Below are 17,362 nucleotides of genomic sequence, written 5' to 3'. Positions count from 1 at the left end.
ACTCCAGGATTTGATCATTCTCCATCGGACTGAAATTGCCATTTGGAACCAACACTTTAATACGAAACCCAACAATTCTTTAAAATAGACGAAAAATTCGAACGTTAGAAACATTTTAATATTTTTGCCTTTTCTCATAAGGAGCCCGTATTAGCCTACACTGAAGAGCCCCACGAGATTTGATCCTTGACCACTGGGACTGAAATTTTCATTTGAAACCAGAACTTTAATATGAAGCCAAAAATTAAACTTTTACATCAATTTAAACTGACTGAGTTCCAGTTCACCCCACTATTATGTTTAGTTTAGTAAAGTGGTAATTTGTGACAGCTTCACATCATCAAAAGAATCTTTCACTACCCTCCCTCCCAGAAGTTTGTGCTGGATCCGCCACTGGATTCAATATACATTTTTCCTATTCTTTTTATCACCTTGTTGGGGCTCCCTCGTACAAATAAAGAAGCGGTAATATTATAATCAAGGGGCGCTATATATTAGGTATTTCTTTAGTTATCTACCCCTAACCGCACAGGGCCATCTTTGGTAGAATAAAAAAATGCTACGTGATATTCCAATCATGAAAGGGGAGAGGATGCTTTAAGTATATTTCTTATTCATTTTGTCTACCCTGCTTATGAGAAATTACTTTCTGTTGGAAGGGTACTGAAATGAGAGGGGCAAAATAAAACGCCGTACCCTCTCCTACATGGTTGTTCTAATAATTACTAAAGAAAGCACTTTAGACTAAGATATCTAAGATTTAAACTAAGAAACTAAGATATCCTTACATTATGTAAGGATGGCATATTCAGGATTATTATTATTATTATTATTATTATTATTATTATTATTATTATTATTATTATTATTATTATTATTATTATTATTATTATTATATGAATGTTTTTGGAGCACCGAAATTTTGTGAGACGAACAATGGAATGTAGAGGTTTAAGATGGGTGGTCATAGGGAGGAAAAACCAGAATTTTTTTCTGTCTGACTCTCTAACGTGAAGATTATGTGCTGATGGCAAGAAGTATCATCATTCTACAATAGGTAGCTTTTACGTAGAATATCAATTACTTGAGTTTTCCTCCTTCGAGCTACTTATCTCATGTGGTAAATTCAAAACAATTTCAATTTAATACAAATACATTGTAAAACTTTTCCGTAATTAAACATCTAGGGAAACTTAAACATTTAATAGGGAAATCTGTTATCAAAATATCCAAACAAGTAGATAGAAGACTATCTAGTGAGAAATATTGTGAAACTTTATAAAATTCTCCAAATTAGGATTAACATTTACTGGGAAACAACGCGCCAGCGAGCATTACGTATAGTGAGCAGTGAGCACAGGGGAAATAATTACTAACCTTTTTGTAAACAAAATTAGGGATGCTAATGCAAGTGCGACAACGACATTTTTTCTTTTTTTGGTATCGTCATGACTTTTACACATATGTTACAATTTGATTCTTTCCCACATAAAAAATAAATAAAATAACCATAATAATAAAAACGACAACGTCACTTCCATCTGGATTCGAACCCGCTACCTTCGGCATACAGACTAGTTGCTTTAACCAACTGAGCTATTTGCTTCCTTACGTGAACTAACCCTGTTCTAAGGTAAAGACGATTTTTCATTACGGTCGCGCTACCAATTCGTCCTTTTCCATAGACAATTTCCACTTTTTGCTCTATCTTTACGTTAGTACTTTGCATATATTCATATAGCCCTATTTGGAGTTTGCAGATAATGCACGAAATAAGACATATTAGAAATATTTCGTTAAAAGTTTCGTTTGTAGATTTTATCCACATTTCTCTGGGACATAGATGTCGCTGCTTCGTGTTGAACTGCAGAATTCCCTCGCGTTCTTGAAAATTTCCCACTTTAGCAGAGTTGGTAATTCTCGAGATTTCTGTCGATTTAATGTTTTTTGCTTCTAATTTATTTATTTTAAGCTAATATCTAACACAAATATTAAAAACGGGTTTGTTATTAACCTGTCCTGCTGGGGAAACCTTCCGAAATTTCGAACATATAAAGAAAACAGAGATATTTTCAAAAAACTTCACAATAAAGAGACGCGTCATTTATTTTGCTCATGGTAGTACATCAATTGAGTATCCATATTTTGCTTCAGGATGAAGCAGGCTTCCCAATAGTACCATATGCATATCACGATCCATAAGTTCGAGACTTTCTTAAAGGGGTTTTTGTCAGCGTGCCATCAGAAATATTAAACGTTCTATGCTATAAATTTGCGAAGTTTCGGTGACAGAGGTAGTAGGTATGACGATAGAATCCTGGACAATTTTTGTAGCTGATATGATCTTTTTTTAAAGTATAATTTCCATATGTAAATTGCAGCCTTGTCTTCGCTGAATAAAACAGTGGTTCGTTTTCCACTTAATATGGGTCTTGTCATACAGCCTCGCTGCTGGCAAGACATACCTATTACCAGTCAGCTCATGTGGTTCGGATCCCATGTTAAGCTGTAGCTCTACGTCTCATGTAGCCTATGCCGAGTGGAACACTAAACTCCAAATCGACCAATCAATCAAGATTGAATCACACCAGGCCCCACAAGAAGTCTGGAATTTTCGAGTGGATTCCTCCACAATGAATACAGAATCTTCAGCATTCTTATCTTTGGTTCCACTACAAACTAATTCATATCTCTACAGGCGCATCGAGAACTGTTCTTGCACTTTCAAAATATCATATGAATTATACAACAGATTCATCGTATAGAATTTCCAGTCGATAAGTTTATGGTTTAGTCCTAATAAGTAATGGATAATTATATAAAATTGTTACATTTTTCAAAATTTTTAATTTTTTTCAGATGGTCTGCAATGAGTATCCATGGTGATAAATCTCAACCAGAGAGAGATTGGGTGCTTAATGGTAAGAATTTTAGTATATAATCTTGCAAATCGTAGTTGAATTAGTACTAACATGTCATCCCTGACACGGTAGAGGTTATTGACGATCTTAATTTATTTCTTTGAATCGCTAAATTCATGTATTTTCTTTTAATTAGGGGGCCGCGTGGCTTAGTGGTAGAGCGTTCACCTCTAGTGCATGGGGTCCATGGTTCCATCCCAGCTCGTGCCAAGTGAGCTTTGTGGTGGACACACCGTGTGTGTTTTCTCGGGGCTCTTCCGTTTCCTCCCACTTTCTTCATTTTCATTAATTTCTCATCAGTCCCCTTTAGCTTAGCGAGCATAATCGTGGGACGTGAAACCATTTCATTTTCTCTTAATTAGTATAATGTATGCTGGAGAATGTGGTGCGAGCATTTAGAGGAAGGGTGCAAAAAAGGCTACAGCTGATGCATGGTATCAAAACAGAAAAGTCTGATGTGAAGATAAAAAGGTTTAACCGTTAGCTGGAGACTGATGCACGGAGTCTTAATTGCTGCAAATTTCCTCCCAGTAAGGGCAGAATATTTACGATGAGTAGTTTTTGCAATGGATTTTAAGACCTGTGATACACTTCTGCACACTCGAAATAGTTTCATTACGTAAATTTACTATTTGAAGATAAATTCTGGTGAGTGCCATCGTTGTTAATTGAAAGTTGCTGTTATACTCCCTTATTTTTTTTGTAAGGGTTTAAAAAAAAAAAGGCGTTCAAGAATTGACACACACCCCAAGTTTCAAAATTGGTTTAGGCTAATGTTGTGTACGGTGACAGGCAAGAATTACGACAAACCAAAGGTATAACGCATTAAGTTTAATATCTCGAAAATTGCCATACGTCTGACGTAAGTGGAAAGTTGCCATCTGGCAAATTGGGTTCCAAATATTCGAGCACCCATTAATTTTAAATGTTTGACCACAAATTATCCAATGTTCCCATTTGTACTATTACCAACCATAGAACAACGAAGAGCGTGAAAAATGTAGAAAATAAGGCAGGATGTGTAAAATGCCATTACATGAACCAATAGTTGGTTTCTTGATCTTTCGTATAGTGCATGAATTTGAATAACGTCAGAAACTACACTCGAATTTCTAGTCTATCAGAATGGGATTAAAAACAGCTCTTAATAGCGTTTTGTAGATACTACCTGGCTTACTTTCTGTATTTTTGATATAGTTTTATTCACTAAAATTCAGGAAAATGGAGGTGAGCTTAGGTTTTAATGTACAAGAAAATAGTGGAAAAAGTGACAGTAGATAACCTTGTTCTGAGCAAGCGGGTTGGATCATTAACCTCCCATACTCTATTCGTATATAAGAGCACCCCTTCCCTGCATTATTAAAATTATTAGTTGAATTACCATGGTCTCAATGAAGTCAGTTTAATGGATTGCAGACTTAGGCTATTTACCAACTACTGAAACTGAAGAAACTTATGTTGTATATCTTTTTATTTAAATGATGATCTGATCGAAGACTTAGTATGTGCTCTTATTTATATACATCTGAATACATTCATACAGTTAACGGATGCTTATTTTACTTTCAGAATTCCGAGTTGGAAAAGCACCTATTCTTGTAGCAACAGACGTTGCAGCTAGAGGTTTAGGTAAGTATCTAAAACAATTATATAGTAGATTCATGTACCGACTAATGGCAGCTGTAGCTCGAAACATGCAAAACTCGAAGAACTCTGGGGTAGAAATATGTATTACTATTGAGGAATTAGAGGATGATAGTGTTTCGTAGGTATTAGAGGAATGGGGTGATAAATACTGACTGGTGAAATCTGCGTGAATAGTTGTAAGGTGGTGGCCTTAGAAATCAGGTTCCAGACTGGTTGATCAAAAAAGAAACAGATGCCCAGGAATTCGAGAAATCAAATTGTCTCCCCGTGGCGTATTCTCAGCAGCTGCATGTAAAGTTGAATGTTAACACTAGTAGACGTTCCAGACAGGCTTGCAGTTCTCCTGATGAGTACATGTAACACCTCTGCAGAAAAAAAAAATCGGTTTACTAATATGCGAAACATTATTTCGACGTAATATTTCACATCTAGGAAGAACATAGTGTCTGCTAGTGTTAAAGGCATCGACAATTCAGAAGCTTCGGTCATAAAATGTGTTGTCACGTAACATGCAGCGAAATGGAGGGGTAACCACTATTTTGGTAGACAAATCACTGCACGTAAGATTTCATATGTGAGGACTATACATGTACATATATGCAGTGGTGTCAAGCATAAAATACAACGCAAGCGAAGACAACGCTAAAATGCACAGGATTTCGATCTGGTCTCAACTTGTAAGTTCATTGAATTAAGGCTGTCAGCAGATGTTGAATCAGACCTTTCATTTTGCAACATTGTTCCACAGGTGGAAAGTTTTTTTTTAAAATTCTTGAGATAGCTGTTATTCATATTCCTTTTAAATGTCAGTCTTAAATTATTGTATCCATCAGATTAAAAAAAAAAAAAAAAAGTCCTTACAAAAATGAGTGGCGAAAAAGTAGCAAGTTTTTCATCTACCGTGAGGAATTAGTTCTACTGTGTAGTTTTCTTGCCTGTATTTTGTGTTTATATGGCGTGAAATAGCGTCCATTCAGTTAATTTGTATGTAAAAATTTCTAATTTCCAATGACAAGAATTAGTAACTTCGCGAATAGGTTATTACTAGGTATCACATCATATTTTATATGATTACCTCAAGTCTGCAGTTCTTTTTTTTTGGGGCAGGGGGCGGGAGAACCGATTTAATTACGAGAATATTTAGGAAAAGTACAAGTTAAATTTTAAAAATTGAATAACTTGTACTTAACAACCAGTTTGGTTGAATTGTGGTTCTGCCTCGGACTTAATGACAGTTAAATATTCTTCGTAACGGTATAAATAGTACTAATTGTGACTGTTGATTAAGATTGAATAACTAATTACGATTAGTTTGCCTGATGGCTCTAATGCATTGAAGGAATTAGTTCAATTTTAGAAATCGTTGCTGGAATAAAAGTTTTCAAGTGCTACTATTTTGTCACTCAGTTCTATATTTTAAAATTCTAGTAATGTGATTGTGTGCATATATTTAAATATGTACTTTTTAATTAATTGCAAGTACTTATATTTCTTTTGAAACTACATATTAAATAGAATCCTTGAAGTTTGGTAATAAAGGGTCTTTCCAGTGGATAATTAGCTTCCACGCTTCAGATTATCGATGAATATAATATGCATAACAGTATTAATCCCCTGGCAAGGCTCTTGCAACACATTCTGTGAAGTATTTTGTGTGTTTCTCATTCTGCTACTTGTTTATAGTATCTATCTTTCCTTATAATTTTCTAATGCCTAACATCATACTCAGTTCCCACTTTTGTTCAGTGTTCATTTAGGTTAACAATCTTCTATTAAGAACAAATGATGCGAGAAAATAATGTAAGCTGAAATGCCGTATATATAATTAAATTTTCATATCGAGCGTGTCCATAACTACACTACCTATATTGAAACTTGTTTCAGGAGGTAAGTTTGGTATAGTTTTTGCAGTCCTTCATTCGTCAGTTGCCGCTATCCAGATGGAATGTTGCATACATAGCTTTTTGCCATATTTAAGATGAAGTAAAAAAGAAAATCGAGAAAATTTGTAAAATATGTAAAATGTGAAAATAGAATTCGCCGGTTCATTTAGTAAGTTAATACGAGGCATATCCGTTAATGAATGTGATTGTTTCTAGTATTGTGGGATGTCCAAAAGTGGTAATCCGTTCAAGATTCCCTTCCTACTGTGGATATGTACTAGCTTGAAGTGCCCATCTTCGCTTCTCAACAGATAAGATTAGAGGCAAATATGTGAAACTATAACAATCGTCTGTTCAGGGAATTCGTGGATGCGAATTAAATTTGTTCCGAAGTTAACCCTAAAATGGCTTTTCCTGGCTAAATCTACCTAAATAAATTTTTCTCGTCCGTAAACTTTACATTGTCGCATTTCTGGAAAATCATTAAGAAACCAAGTAATTACTTAGCTTTTCTCACACATTGCTTTCCACGTTTTGTATTGTTGCTCAGCTCTGTAGAATTGAAACACTATAATAATCTTTATATCTTTAACTCCCATGAAAACATTGAAAGATCCATTGAAATTGATTCAGTAGTTCCAGGTATTACATGTAATAACTTTCCAGTTTATGTAATATGAAAGGAACGTTATCTAGCAACCCTTAAGTAAGCAAACTATGTAACGCGCATGTTTCATAAAAACTGGAATAAAGGAAAGGGTGATCAGTGAACTAGTTGAGTATTCAAGTAAAACTAGTTGTGGATACAGTGTCTCATTAGTTAATCATCATCATCATGTTCGTTGAAAGTCTGCTGACAGTATGTAGAATATATCCTGTGCATATGTATTTTGGGAACATTTATACTAATGCTAAGTACAGTTCTATAAATCTCCACAAATTTTAACTTTGAGGGCAAATTCCCACTGTATATCTGTGTGTATTTTGGATTGGTAGATGTAGTTGTCCTTGCAGTGAAAAAATCTGTTCTCCATATTCAAATACCTGAAAATAAATAAATATGTTGCTACTAGGAAATCTATGTAGTGTCAAGAACATAATATAGTTCGTTAATACCAGGCTGTTGTTATTAAGTTATGCTCTCCAGTCAATGGTATTGAAATATATTATAGAAAATATCTTAAGATATTTAAGTTTATTTTTCTTTATTTTTTTTTTTTTAAAATACGTATACTAATGACAATAGAATTTTTCCCCTTTTGATTCGATTAGTGTGTGCAGAGGGAGTAGTATTTGAGTTGAACAAACGTGGTAATGTAACATAATCAGTTCATTCTGTGAAGTTAACCAATGAGATCATTGTTGAATAGTCGCGATCTTCCTATCCGGTAAGAATTTGAAGTTTACTTAGTATGTGAACGTAATTCCAAACTGGTCTATTGTTGAATGGATATGGTGTTTTAATAATGAGTGAAAAAGGTTATTTTCTGGTATTTGAAACAGCAGTGGAATCTACCCTCCATTTAGTCATTTGGGGAGATGAAATTGTGTGCAGTGTATTTATAAGTGTATTATACATTGTAGTGTGTAAGATGGGCATCTTTTATATGTTTGTCTATTAATCAGTCTGGTTCTTTTCTTTTTCAGAGGCACATGCGAGATAATGCATTAAAAATAGCTGCATTGTTGCATTTTACGTCTGGCTGTGCCTCTGATCTGATGGCTCCTCAGGGCATAGACCAATGAGAGCCAGGAGACCGATGTTAGTTCACGTGTGCGACTCGTCCTGCTGTCCCAGTGTGCTCAACAGTACAATCCCCAGGCCATAAACGCATGTGATAATTTGGGTCTCTGGTTAAAGATAATTAGGCTCAAGAAAGTATTTTCCAAAAGTAGAAAGTGCACTGCTCTACGCTTGAGAAACCTCTTGTGATTAGCATTTAAGCTAGTTATTCAGTTAACTGTTCACTATTAGTCTCAACACCTCCCCATATTCAGATTGTTTTTTCACCAACAGGTTTCGTGAAATCTATTAACAATAATAATTCTTGAAGTAATACAGTCTGAACAAAATGAATCATCTTGAAAACTAAATGACAAATGTGCTGAGGTAACAGTCATTCCTACGAATTATTTTTGAGAAAACAGGTGAAAAAAATTTACTTCAAATACAGCATTTCATATCTGATATTAAATTCATTATTAGTATTGTGAAATATTAAATTAGAGGTTTAAAGTAAGAGCACTCCTCAAGAAAGAACACTGCACTTTGTGTTAATATCATTGAGCGCCCAATTAGTACCCAGTTCTAGCCTGCATGTGCTCCTACCATTTATTCAATCAGCTTACTACAATTGGGTAATTTTCGGTGTTAAAAGGAAATAAGTAGTTGAGCACATTTAACCGTATCTATGGGTACCTTTCGGAAATCAGGTTTGCCCTCCCAAGTTCCTGTAAAGATAGCAGAGCCAGAGATAGTGAAGAGACCTATTGCAATACGCTGAGGCGAAGTTGGGCTGGAGGCATGCACCTTTCCTAGTGCTGCTTCTAATGTCTTTTTTTTCCACTGGGTGTAAGGATAAAGGAGGACGTGACCACATCTTTTCGTGCCATAGTAATAAGTACACAGGTAAATACTACAGGTCTATATTTCCTGATTTTTTTCGTATTATATAATTTTATATACATAAGTTAAAGCAGTATTTTGAGAAATGTAGGCAAGCTTTTAAAGCATGATTTTTCTAGAAATTGCAAGTCACTTCACATTCTATTATGGGAAAAACGTAGTATTTTCGACTTGAAATACATTCATAAGCCTTATTTGTATGTAATCCATCAGTTACATGTAGTTTAAAAGGAATTATTTTCTCCTCTCAGTTTAACTTGTAACTAATATAAATATGCACTTTTCACCGAGGTAACATACTAGTTTTGTATCAAGACAACTATTTCGTATTGCCAATTAATTTACAGTAATTTTGGCGATATTCGGTAATTTCGCTATCACTAATTCTGTAGTCCGTAATTGACAATTTGCCTGCAGCTCAGTGGATTCGATGGGTTGCTTAATTATTGCAAGTTCTTGAACACAAGATACTGCCAACTTAGGATTTCAGAGATACTAACAAGAGAAATTTTATAAGAAGTCCAGTTTTGAGTTTGTTCACATCCACAATCTCAGGACATTATCATGCTAGTTTGGAATACTTAGAATTGTCAATAAAAGCGACAAGCAGACTGCAAGGTATGTTTCCCAATTTTCAAGTGAAATATTATACGAGTTTCTAGTATATTTCTAAAATCAGGGATAGGGCGAGTGGTTCATCGGTGTAGCGAGTATTTAATATCATACCGAAGATCAGTAAGTGATATCTACTCTGGGATTGTGGGCCAGTAGCTTTTTTCTTGGGCTAGTAAAATTTTGTCGCTTATTTGCATTCCTGTTTTTAAATATAGTGTAAGATTCTTTGGCATAGTAATTACGCAGAGTATTCTTTACTTTTAGTCTCACAATAAGTTAATAACGACAAAATTGGCGCTCATGTATTAAAAGTACTTCCCATATTAAGAAAGTATGTGTGTATTTTTTACATATGATCGATATGCCCTGACATTTACTGACACTTCAGAATTCCTTAATATAGTAATTGTAACTTACTGAACATACTGTTGTTAGAACTAGTAGCGTAGTTCCAATTTTTACGGAAAGTCATACTGCTGTTGCTGCATGGAAAGAATTGGGAAATAACGTGTGATCCGTAGTTATTTGGGGGATTGCGCACTTCAATATTACAAAAGTTCTGTAAAAGCTCTAAAATAACTTTTACATTGATGTATAGCACCTAATTATCATCTGGACTACTTGTATGCTTTCAAATTTGATACTTTAAACGTGTAAGGTACAGTATTTGTACATTATGTTCGGAATGTATAAAACAGTAAAGCATGGCTGAAGTATCAAAAAACTTAGAGAAAAATATTTTTTCTATAAGATAATACTTAAATTCCGATCTAACATTTTTGTATAATCATTGCATGGGGACTGAAATTGAAGGGAGAAAAAAAAGAAGTGGTCTTAGAATGTATGAAATTATTAGTACGTCGTAATAACGATTGAAAATATTAGAAGCTGGAAGAACCTTTTTGAATTAAGCTTCTGCACGTATTTCAAAAATGTCAGATCGGAATATTTTAAACTAGCGATTTGATCCTAGGTTATAAGTGTAGAGCTCCCTGTTTGCGATTTTCCTGTATAAAGAGAGTTTCTGTAATCAAATGATGAGAGGAGAAAAAAAACTGTGTGAAGTGGCTTGAAAGTGTCATTCGTTATATCAATAATTTCGTCCATTATTTTTAGATGTGGAGGATGTAAAGTTTGTAATAAATTACGATTATCCATCGTGCTCAGAAGATTATATCCATCGTATTGGAAGAACTGGGCGTTGTGATCAAAGAGGTACAGCATATGCATTTTTTACCCCCAACAATATGAAGCAGGCCTCAGAATTAATAGCAGTACTTCAAGAAGCCAATCAAGTAGTAAACCCTAAGCTGTATGAAATGGCAGATATGGCTAAATCCACATTTGGAGGAAGAAGTAAGTATGGTAAACTGATTTTTTTTAGTGTGAGATAGGCAGATGAAAGGTTCGTGGTTTGAAATAATTTCCAGTAAACTATGCGCAATTTGACGTTTTTCTAAAAGAAACAAGAGGCAGATAGGATAGTAGAACTTGTTAAGTACTACCAAATATTTTTCGTGTACACCTGTAATGAATCATGTTAGCAGTCAGTATATGTGAGTAAGAACTGCGAGCTCAACATAGGCTTTTTATGTACCCAGTGATACGTGGCAGCAACCATACTTGACATGTGCATGAATTGTGTGGATTTCGCCCCAAAACTAGTCTCTGTTGATACTACCGAGAACGCCTTATATGCATCATAACATTAGCAGAACATATTTTTCAGCTGTAAATATGTCCAAAACTTTAGGTATTCATAATGCCTAAGTCTCAGGACTGACTTATATTCTTAAAATATCATTAAGTTTGCTTCTTGCCTGTTTTTGAAGGAAATTCTTTATTTGCTAGGAATGACAATCAACTGAACCCTTAAATATAAAATTGCAGAATGAGAAAAGCTAATACACACATGGTAATTGCAAAAGGTCATATTTAAATATTATTTCCAGAAGATTACGTAATTTCATTTATACTATAAACATACATAAAATTTGTACCCTGTACAAGAAGATTTTGAAGTAGTTCTCTGTATTGTTTTAATAAGAGGATAATTTGTATTATTTCGACAGAACTTGGAACTTTCGGTCCTGCTAATAATGTCTTGAGAAGCAAATATCAGCTTAGTTTCATGAAAGATAAGTTCTTCAGGAGAATCATACTAGTTTCTCATTGTACAAATAACTTCAAGTTGTAGGTGGTAGGATTTGAAGCTATTAACGAGACTAGTGGCGTATTTCAGGTATTTTCTTGAGTGTGCAGAGTGAACTTAAATGATTCATATCTTCTATTCATTTCTCTTATTGGTATGCAAATTAAGTCTGATATTTCTAGCTCGGTGAATTAACTTGTACTAAATTACATCTTCCATACTCTAGTTAAAATTGTCCATTTATTTAGTGTATCTTCGTCGTGAAGTGACTCTGAAAGTATTCACAAGTATGCAAAATCAGTACAATGTATTTCTGTAAAGTCCCCTCCGTGGTTAAGTCGGTGGACCTTGCGCCTTTGTGATCAAGGGATCATGGGTTCTAATCCAGGTGAAAGAAAATTTCAGATACAAACCAGATCGAGGTTCAAATCCACCACTTTAAGCTGTAGGTTTCGTCCCTCATAACCTCGCTGTTGCGTAAGGACGTTGAAGTAAAACAAGCCTGTTTCTATCCACATGTAATCTGAATGAATATAGCAAATTATTGAAGAGAGAGAGAGAACTTTTTGCAAATCCTGCCATATGTTTGAATTTACAAGTATTTGAACTGTGTTCGAGACCAACTGGAAAAGTTTCTGCAAACTACTACTTACAGTGGCGTTAATGTTGCGCTTTTATAAAATTTGGAAAAATGTGTCTTTCTGTGTTGAAATTACCTTTAAGCAGATTCGTTCATTTTGCACAATTTGAAGGTTTCGTGTGAGAAATTAACATTTCTTGTGAAAACTTTCGGATAATGATGCTTTATGATGATTTCAAATGTAGTTTACACTGAAAGGATGTATTGAAGTGTTTCATTTGACTACTCGGAATAAAGCACCATCCAATAGGACTGTACAATTTATTTTTTCGAATTCCATTCGAATTTCGGCTGTACATTTCTGTGATTAATTCCTTGAAGGTCATTCATCCGCGTATGTTCTTACCAGTAATGTTGATACCGTGCGTGGAAGACGTGGAGATCGGCATGTGACATGAATTGCGTAAAGAAAACGCAGATCGTAGAATCATTCTTCACACCACATGCCAGTTCCCACCGAGCACACCAAACTTGATTTTTTCAATAAAAATTTGGAATAAATTATTCATTGTCCGTACTCACCTAAATAATGACTGTTTCCACACATGATAAATAAGGTGTGTGTTGAGCGATTTACGTTGCCTGTAGTAGCTGTTGACGCAACTATTACTACAGCTATTTCTGAGGTATTCCTTCAAACTGCTCTGAAGGAGATGAAGAAAGAAAAAAAGAAAAAAAAAAAAAATGAATAGGCTTAGACCATCGAAGATAAGTTAAACATACAGAAGTGTATTCCTTCGAATAATTTTGTCATCGGCGGTAAATACTTAGTAGTTTGCAGACTTTTCTAGAAGACTTCGTATAAAAAATTAAGTTCGTGCCGTAAAACCTCCAAGGAGTGAAATAAGTGTTCATTATAATTTTCTACTATTAAAATATACTAAATTGAGATTAGAAGTTACATTTGTGGATATTACTGGCTTGTCTAAACCCTCGGCGATATCACTACCGGGAGAATTGGGATCTTGGGACCATTGTTACGTACAATCCTGGCATTTGCCAGATGTGAATGAGGAAAAATTTCACTCTGGATATCTGGCCGGAAAGAGCTTTTACACTTTTTTCTACCGAATGTTCACCCTGGGATATAATAAATTGAGTTACAAGTATTTTTATTTCATGAAATAACGTAGGTCTTGAAAAAGTATTATTTTAGTTATTCATAGTAACATAAATACGTGTAGATTACTGGGTAACATGAAATTTAAAATTAGAAGAGACAGTGGATAGTAGAAAACTAACAAATTTTGAAATGAAATTGATTTCATTGGCTATTTGTTGTTTCAAATTTCTGTATAGCCTTTTGGCTAAATAAATATGGAAAGTGTCAGAAAATTTAAGTAAATTTTTTGACAACTAATTACGAAGTGGTCCTAATTCCTTTTCTAGTTCTCATGTCTAAATATTGGTTCTCGCCTTTAGTGTTGAAAAGTTGATTCGATTCGATTCGCTTCGCTTTAGATCTTGCGTGAACATTTATTTTGACTATATTATGAGAGTACTGTGTTTTCAGGTCGCAATCGATGGAACCGACCATCATTCAATGATCGAGGTGGCCGAGGTGGTGACAGAGACCGACGTGGTGGTGGCAGAGGCTGGGACCAGAGCAGAGATAGAAGTCGAGAGGCTGGTGGTGGAAGGTCAGCCAGTGGTTCTCGTTGGGGTGGTAAAGCAAGTGGCACAACTTCAGTATCAGGAGGTCGTTCTGGTGGGTTCCAGCCTTCAGGGACCGGGAATTCCAGACAAGGTTCTTTGATGGGACAGTCGTCTCAGGGTCCACCACCTTTGATGGGCTCATCTTTATCATCAGGTGTATCTAGAAGTTACAATCAAGGTTCCTCATTTGGAGGAGGAAATAAAGGATTCGGTCAAAACAACAGTCAAGGTGACAGTGGTGGCAACCGCAACTCCTTTACAGCACCTCCACCATTAATGAATTCCGGAAACCAAAGTAATAAGGGCTCGTTGCCTTCCTTGTTGGGTGATGGCTCTTTGCTAGGAAGACCGTCTCTTTTAGGGACACCATCAAATAAATTTTATGATGGTCAAGGTAATTTTTCAAATTCATCTCAGAATAAGTTCTCGCAGTCCCTTAATTCGAGCCAAAGTAAATTTTCTCAACTTCCCAATGGTTTGCCTCAAAATATGGGAAATAAATCATATCAGAATTTGTCTAACAATATGTACGGACAATATCAGCAGCCAATGGTAAATGGCTATGGTGGTGGCGCATACAATCAATCTAACGCTAAGCATTAGGTGTCTGCATTATGTTCATAGCACACCATTCATTTGTACAGTTGTTTTCCATCCTGACATCATTGTTCAATTCATTAAAAAAAAAAAAAAAATCCATACTACATTCCATATTTTTGTGTGAATTACCATAGCAACAAGTTATCATGAAAGCATTTAAACTTAGCATCCAAGTGAAGTTTTCTACCGGCTACAATAAACACTAGGATAATTCTAAATATTTAAAGAGTAACTAATGTTTGTTCTGTGATCATGTATTTTATTGTTTTGAGTTTGTATTTATTTTTGTAATTGATTAAAATAACTTAATGCGGCAGTATTTATTATACTTTGCTTGTAAAGTACAGGAGTGTCCGAACACGAGCACAAAAGAGTTGATTACCTTGGCAGAATATTAAAAAAAAAAAATATTTTTTTTTGTTATAGAACAACCAAAGTAATTATGATTTCTTAACCATACTTCAGTGATTTTAATGAACTAAATAGGATTAATGTTGTCATCCTTTTTAAAAAGAAAAAGTTCAATGTAAGTTAATATGTAGAATCCATTGTATATTCTAGTTTTCTATGTATTTGGCTTTAATTGCTCATAGAGAATAAGAACAATTTAATTTATCCAAAAATAGTTTTTGGGTATTTTGAGTAACAGTAAGTACTTTACTGTGATAATATTGTTCAAGCTGGATATTTTTGAGTGTAAAACTGAAGTATTAAAAAAAATGCACATAGTAAAATGTCTTTAATTCATATTTTGAAAAAATCCTTATATTAGCGATAGAACATGGCGAACTCAGCGTGCTCTTGGAAGGAATATGAGTCTTTCAAATTTACAATTCTTTGTAAAGAATTTCGCCTTACACGTAAACACACACACACAAATAAAACTTTATAGGCTTTGCCTTTTCTTCTGAGTGCATAAGTGAAGTAGCTAGAGCCTTTCCATTTAACTGTGCCCTTGCTGGCGCTGCTGTCGATATGTGTTCTCCCGTACTTCTCTCGAAAAGAGGAGGAACGAGTTGCTGCGGCCGAGATCTTTCAATTGTTGGATGCGCAAGCGTTGTCACAATATTTTACGGACTTCTCTGTTCTCTGTCCTGGTAGCTATTCTAAGTAGCCTATGATCTTCACTCGTAAAGACCAAATGACTGAATGACAAATTGGCAACAGGAGAGGTCATTCACTTTTTCCTACACAAAGGGAGGGTTTCATGTGCCAGGGTAGGCGGGGGTGTGGCCGAAGTATAGTTCGCAGTTTCCGAGGGCACAGGTAGAATAGACAGGCTCTAAGTTCAATTTTCACAATCAGCTGCAAAATCTCATAGAAGGTATGCCCTGCGTAAAATAACTTTGATACTTCATAGTTCACCCCCTTCCATTTATTTCATAAACATGCCTTTGTTTATAGTAGAAAGCAGTGGCGTATTTACGATTTTGTTTCGGGAAGGGGGGAGGGTTTGCTGGAAATGTGAACATTCTGCAAGATGTATCGTTTACTTTAAAATAAAATTTCGGGGGGGGGTTAAGCCCGGAAGCCCCCCCTTTAAATACGCCACTGGTAGAAAGTGTTGTAAACAATATATCAGCAGTCAGTGTACAGTATAAGTAGTGTGATAACAGGGTAGGAAGTGTCTTGCTTGAACTATCCGGACCTTAAAATAAGTTTGTTGTAAACGATCATTACAATGTATAATGTACAAGTTTAAGAATGACCAAGGTTCGGATCCTGTTACCTGCACCGCTACTTAAAAACTCATTCTGTACTCTTCATGACTAAATCGTCATTTGTACTCTTCCGGTCACAAAACCTTAGATCCCTGCGTCCCTCAGATATGTGCCTACGGGATTATTTATTTTCCCTTCATTCTGACAGGAACATGCGTAGTCCTACCGCCAAGTAAATACTCTATAATTGATATATCGAATACAATCATAATAGTTTATAAAATGATTCATAAGTAGATAAAAGTCAAAACAGCACACTGGTTGATACGGCTGGACGGAATACTCTCGAGCTATTTATTTTAGCATGGATTCGAATCCTGTTTGCTTTTTTTTATAGCTGAGAATCTGATTCAATTGCAACGAACATTTATGTATGGATACAAAAAAATTATAAATTTCGCTGCTACGTAATATAGGCAATTAAATCATTTATTGAATCAAATATTCGTCTCAATTGCAGATGGTCTCGTGTTAAGTTCTCGGTGAGAGCAGAAAAAATTAATTTCAGTTTTTCATTAATGTCTAGTCTAAAAGGCTTAACTGTGAACGTTACTTTTTTTTTCTTACATTTTATCTCAGTTAAGCAAAGAAACTACTTAATGACTAGTCCCAGAAGACCCGACCTGACGTATAGATGAAAAAAAGTCAGTTATGTTCTACAGTACTTCCGTTTGAAAGATCTGTCCAACCAATATCAAAGCCAAGCTAGACTGCTCTAGGGGATTTCTTCGTTTACAACAGTAAAATATTAGGTGGTAGAGTTGAAGCGAGGCTGTGCGAGCTGCAAAGACGAACATCGCAGCGGTGGACCAAATAAGGTGACCACGCTAAATATCGCAAAGAAATCCATAAAATGGTATTGCGAAATCGTCGATTAAAAGTGCACGAGCTACCAGACGTG

At 35.2% G+C, this 17,362-nt stretch overlaps 1 protein-coding gene across 5 annotated transcripts in view; it reads left to right on the top strand.

The window, feature by feature from the left end:
• LOC145680579 (uncharacterized) overlaps positions 1–15,474 on the top strand; it is a 43,432-nt gene extending 27,958 nt beyond the window's left edge. For all 5 annotated transcript variants that reach the window (XM_081751225.1, XM_081751227.1, XM_081751224.1 and 2 more), the window contains 4 exons: positions 2,860–2,921; positions 4,491–4,550; positions 10,809–11,048; positions 13,998–15,474. In XM_081751225.1, the coding sequence (XP_081607351.1) occupies positions 2,860–2,921; positions 4,491–4,550; positions 10,809–11,048; positions 13,998–14,743 (1,108 nt within the window). In that variant the 3' untranslated portion in view covers positions 14,744–15,474. The remainder of the gene's footprint in view (positions 1–2,859; positions 2,922–4,490; positions 4,551–10,808; positions 11,049–13,997) is intronic.
• The last annotated feature ends 1,888 nt before the right edge of the window (positions 15,475–17,362 follow it).

This window comes from Thermobia domestica, chromosome 3, assembly GCF_964235325.1.
Source record: "Thermobia domestica chromosome 3, izTheDome1.hap1.1, whole genome shotgun sequence".
Classification (NCBI taxonomy): domain Eukaryota; kingdom Metazoa; phylum Arthropoda; class Insecta; order Zygentoma; family Lepismatidae; genus Thermobia; species Thermobia domestica.
Note: the sequence above shows the minus strand (reverse complement) of the source record. Positions and strands in the feature narration are given on the sequence as shown.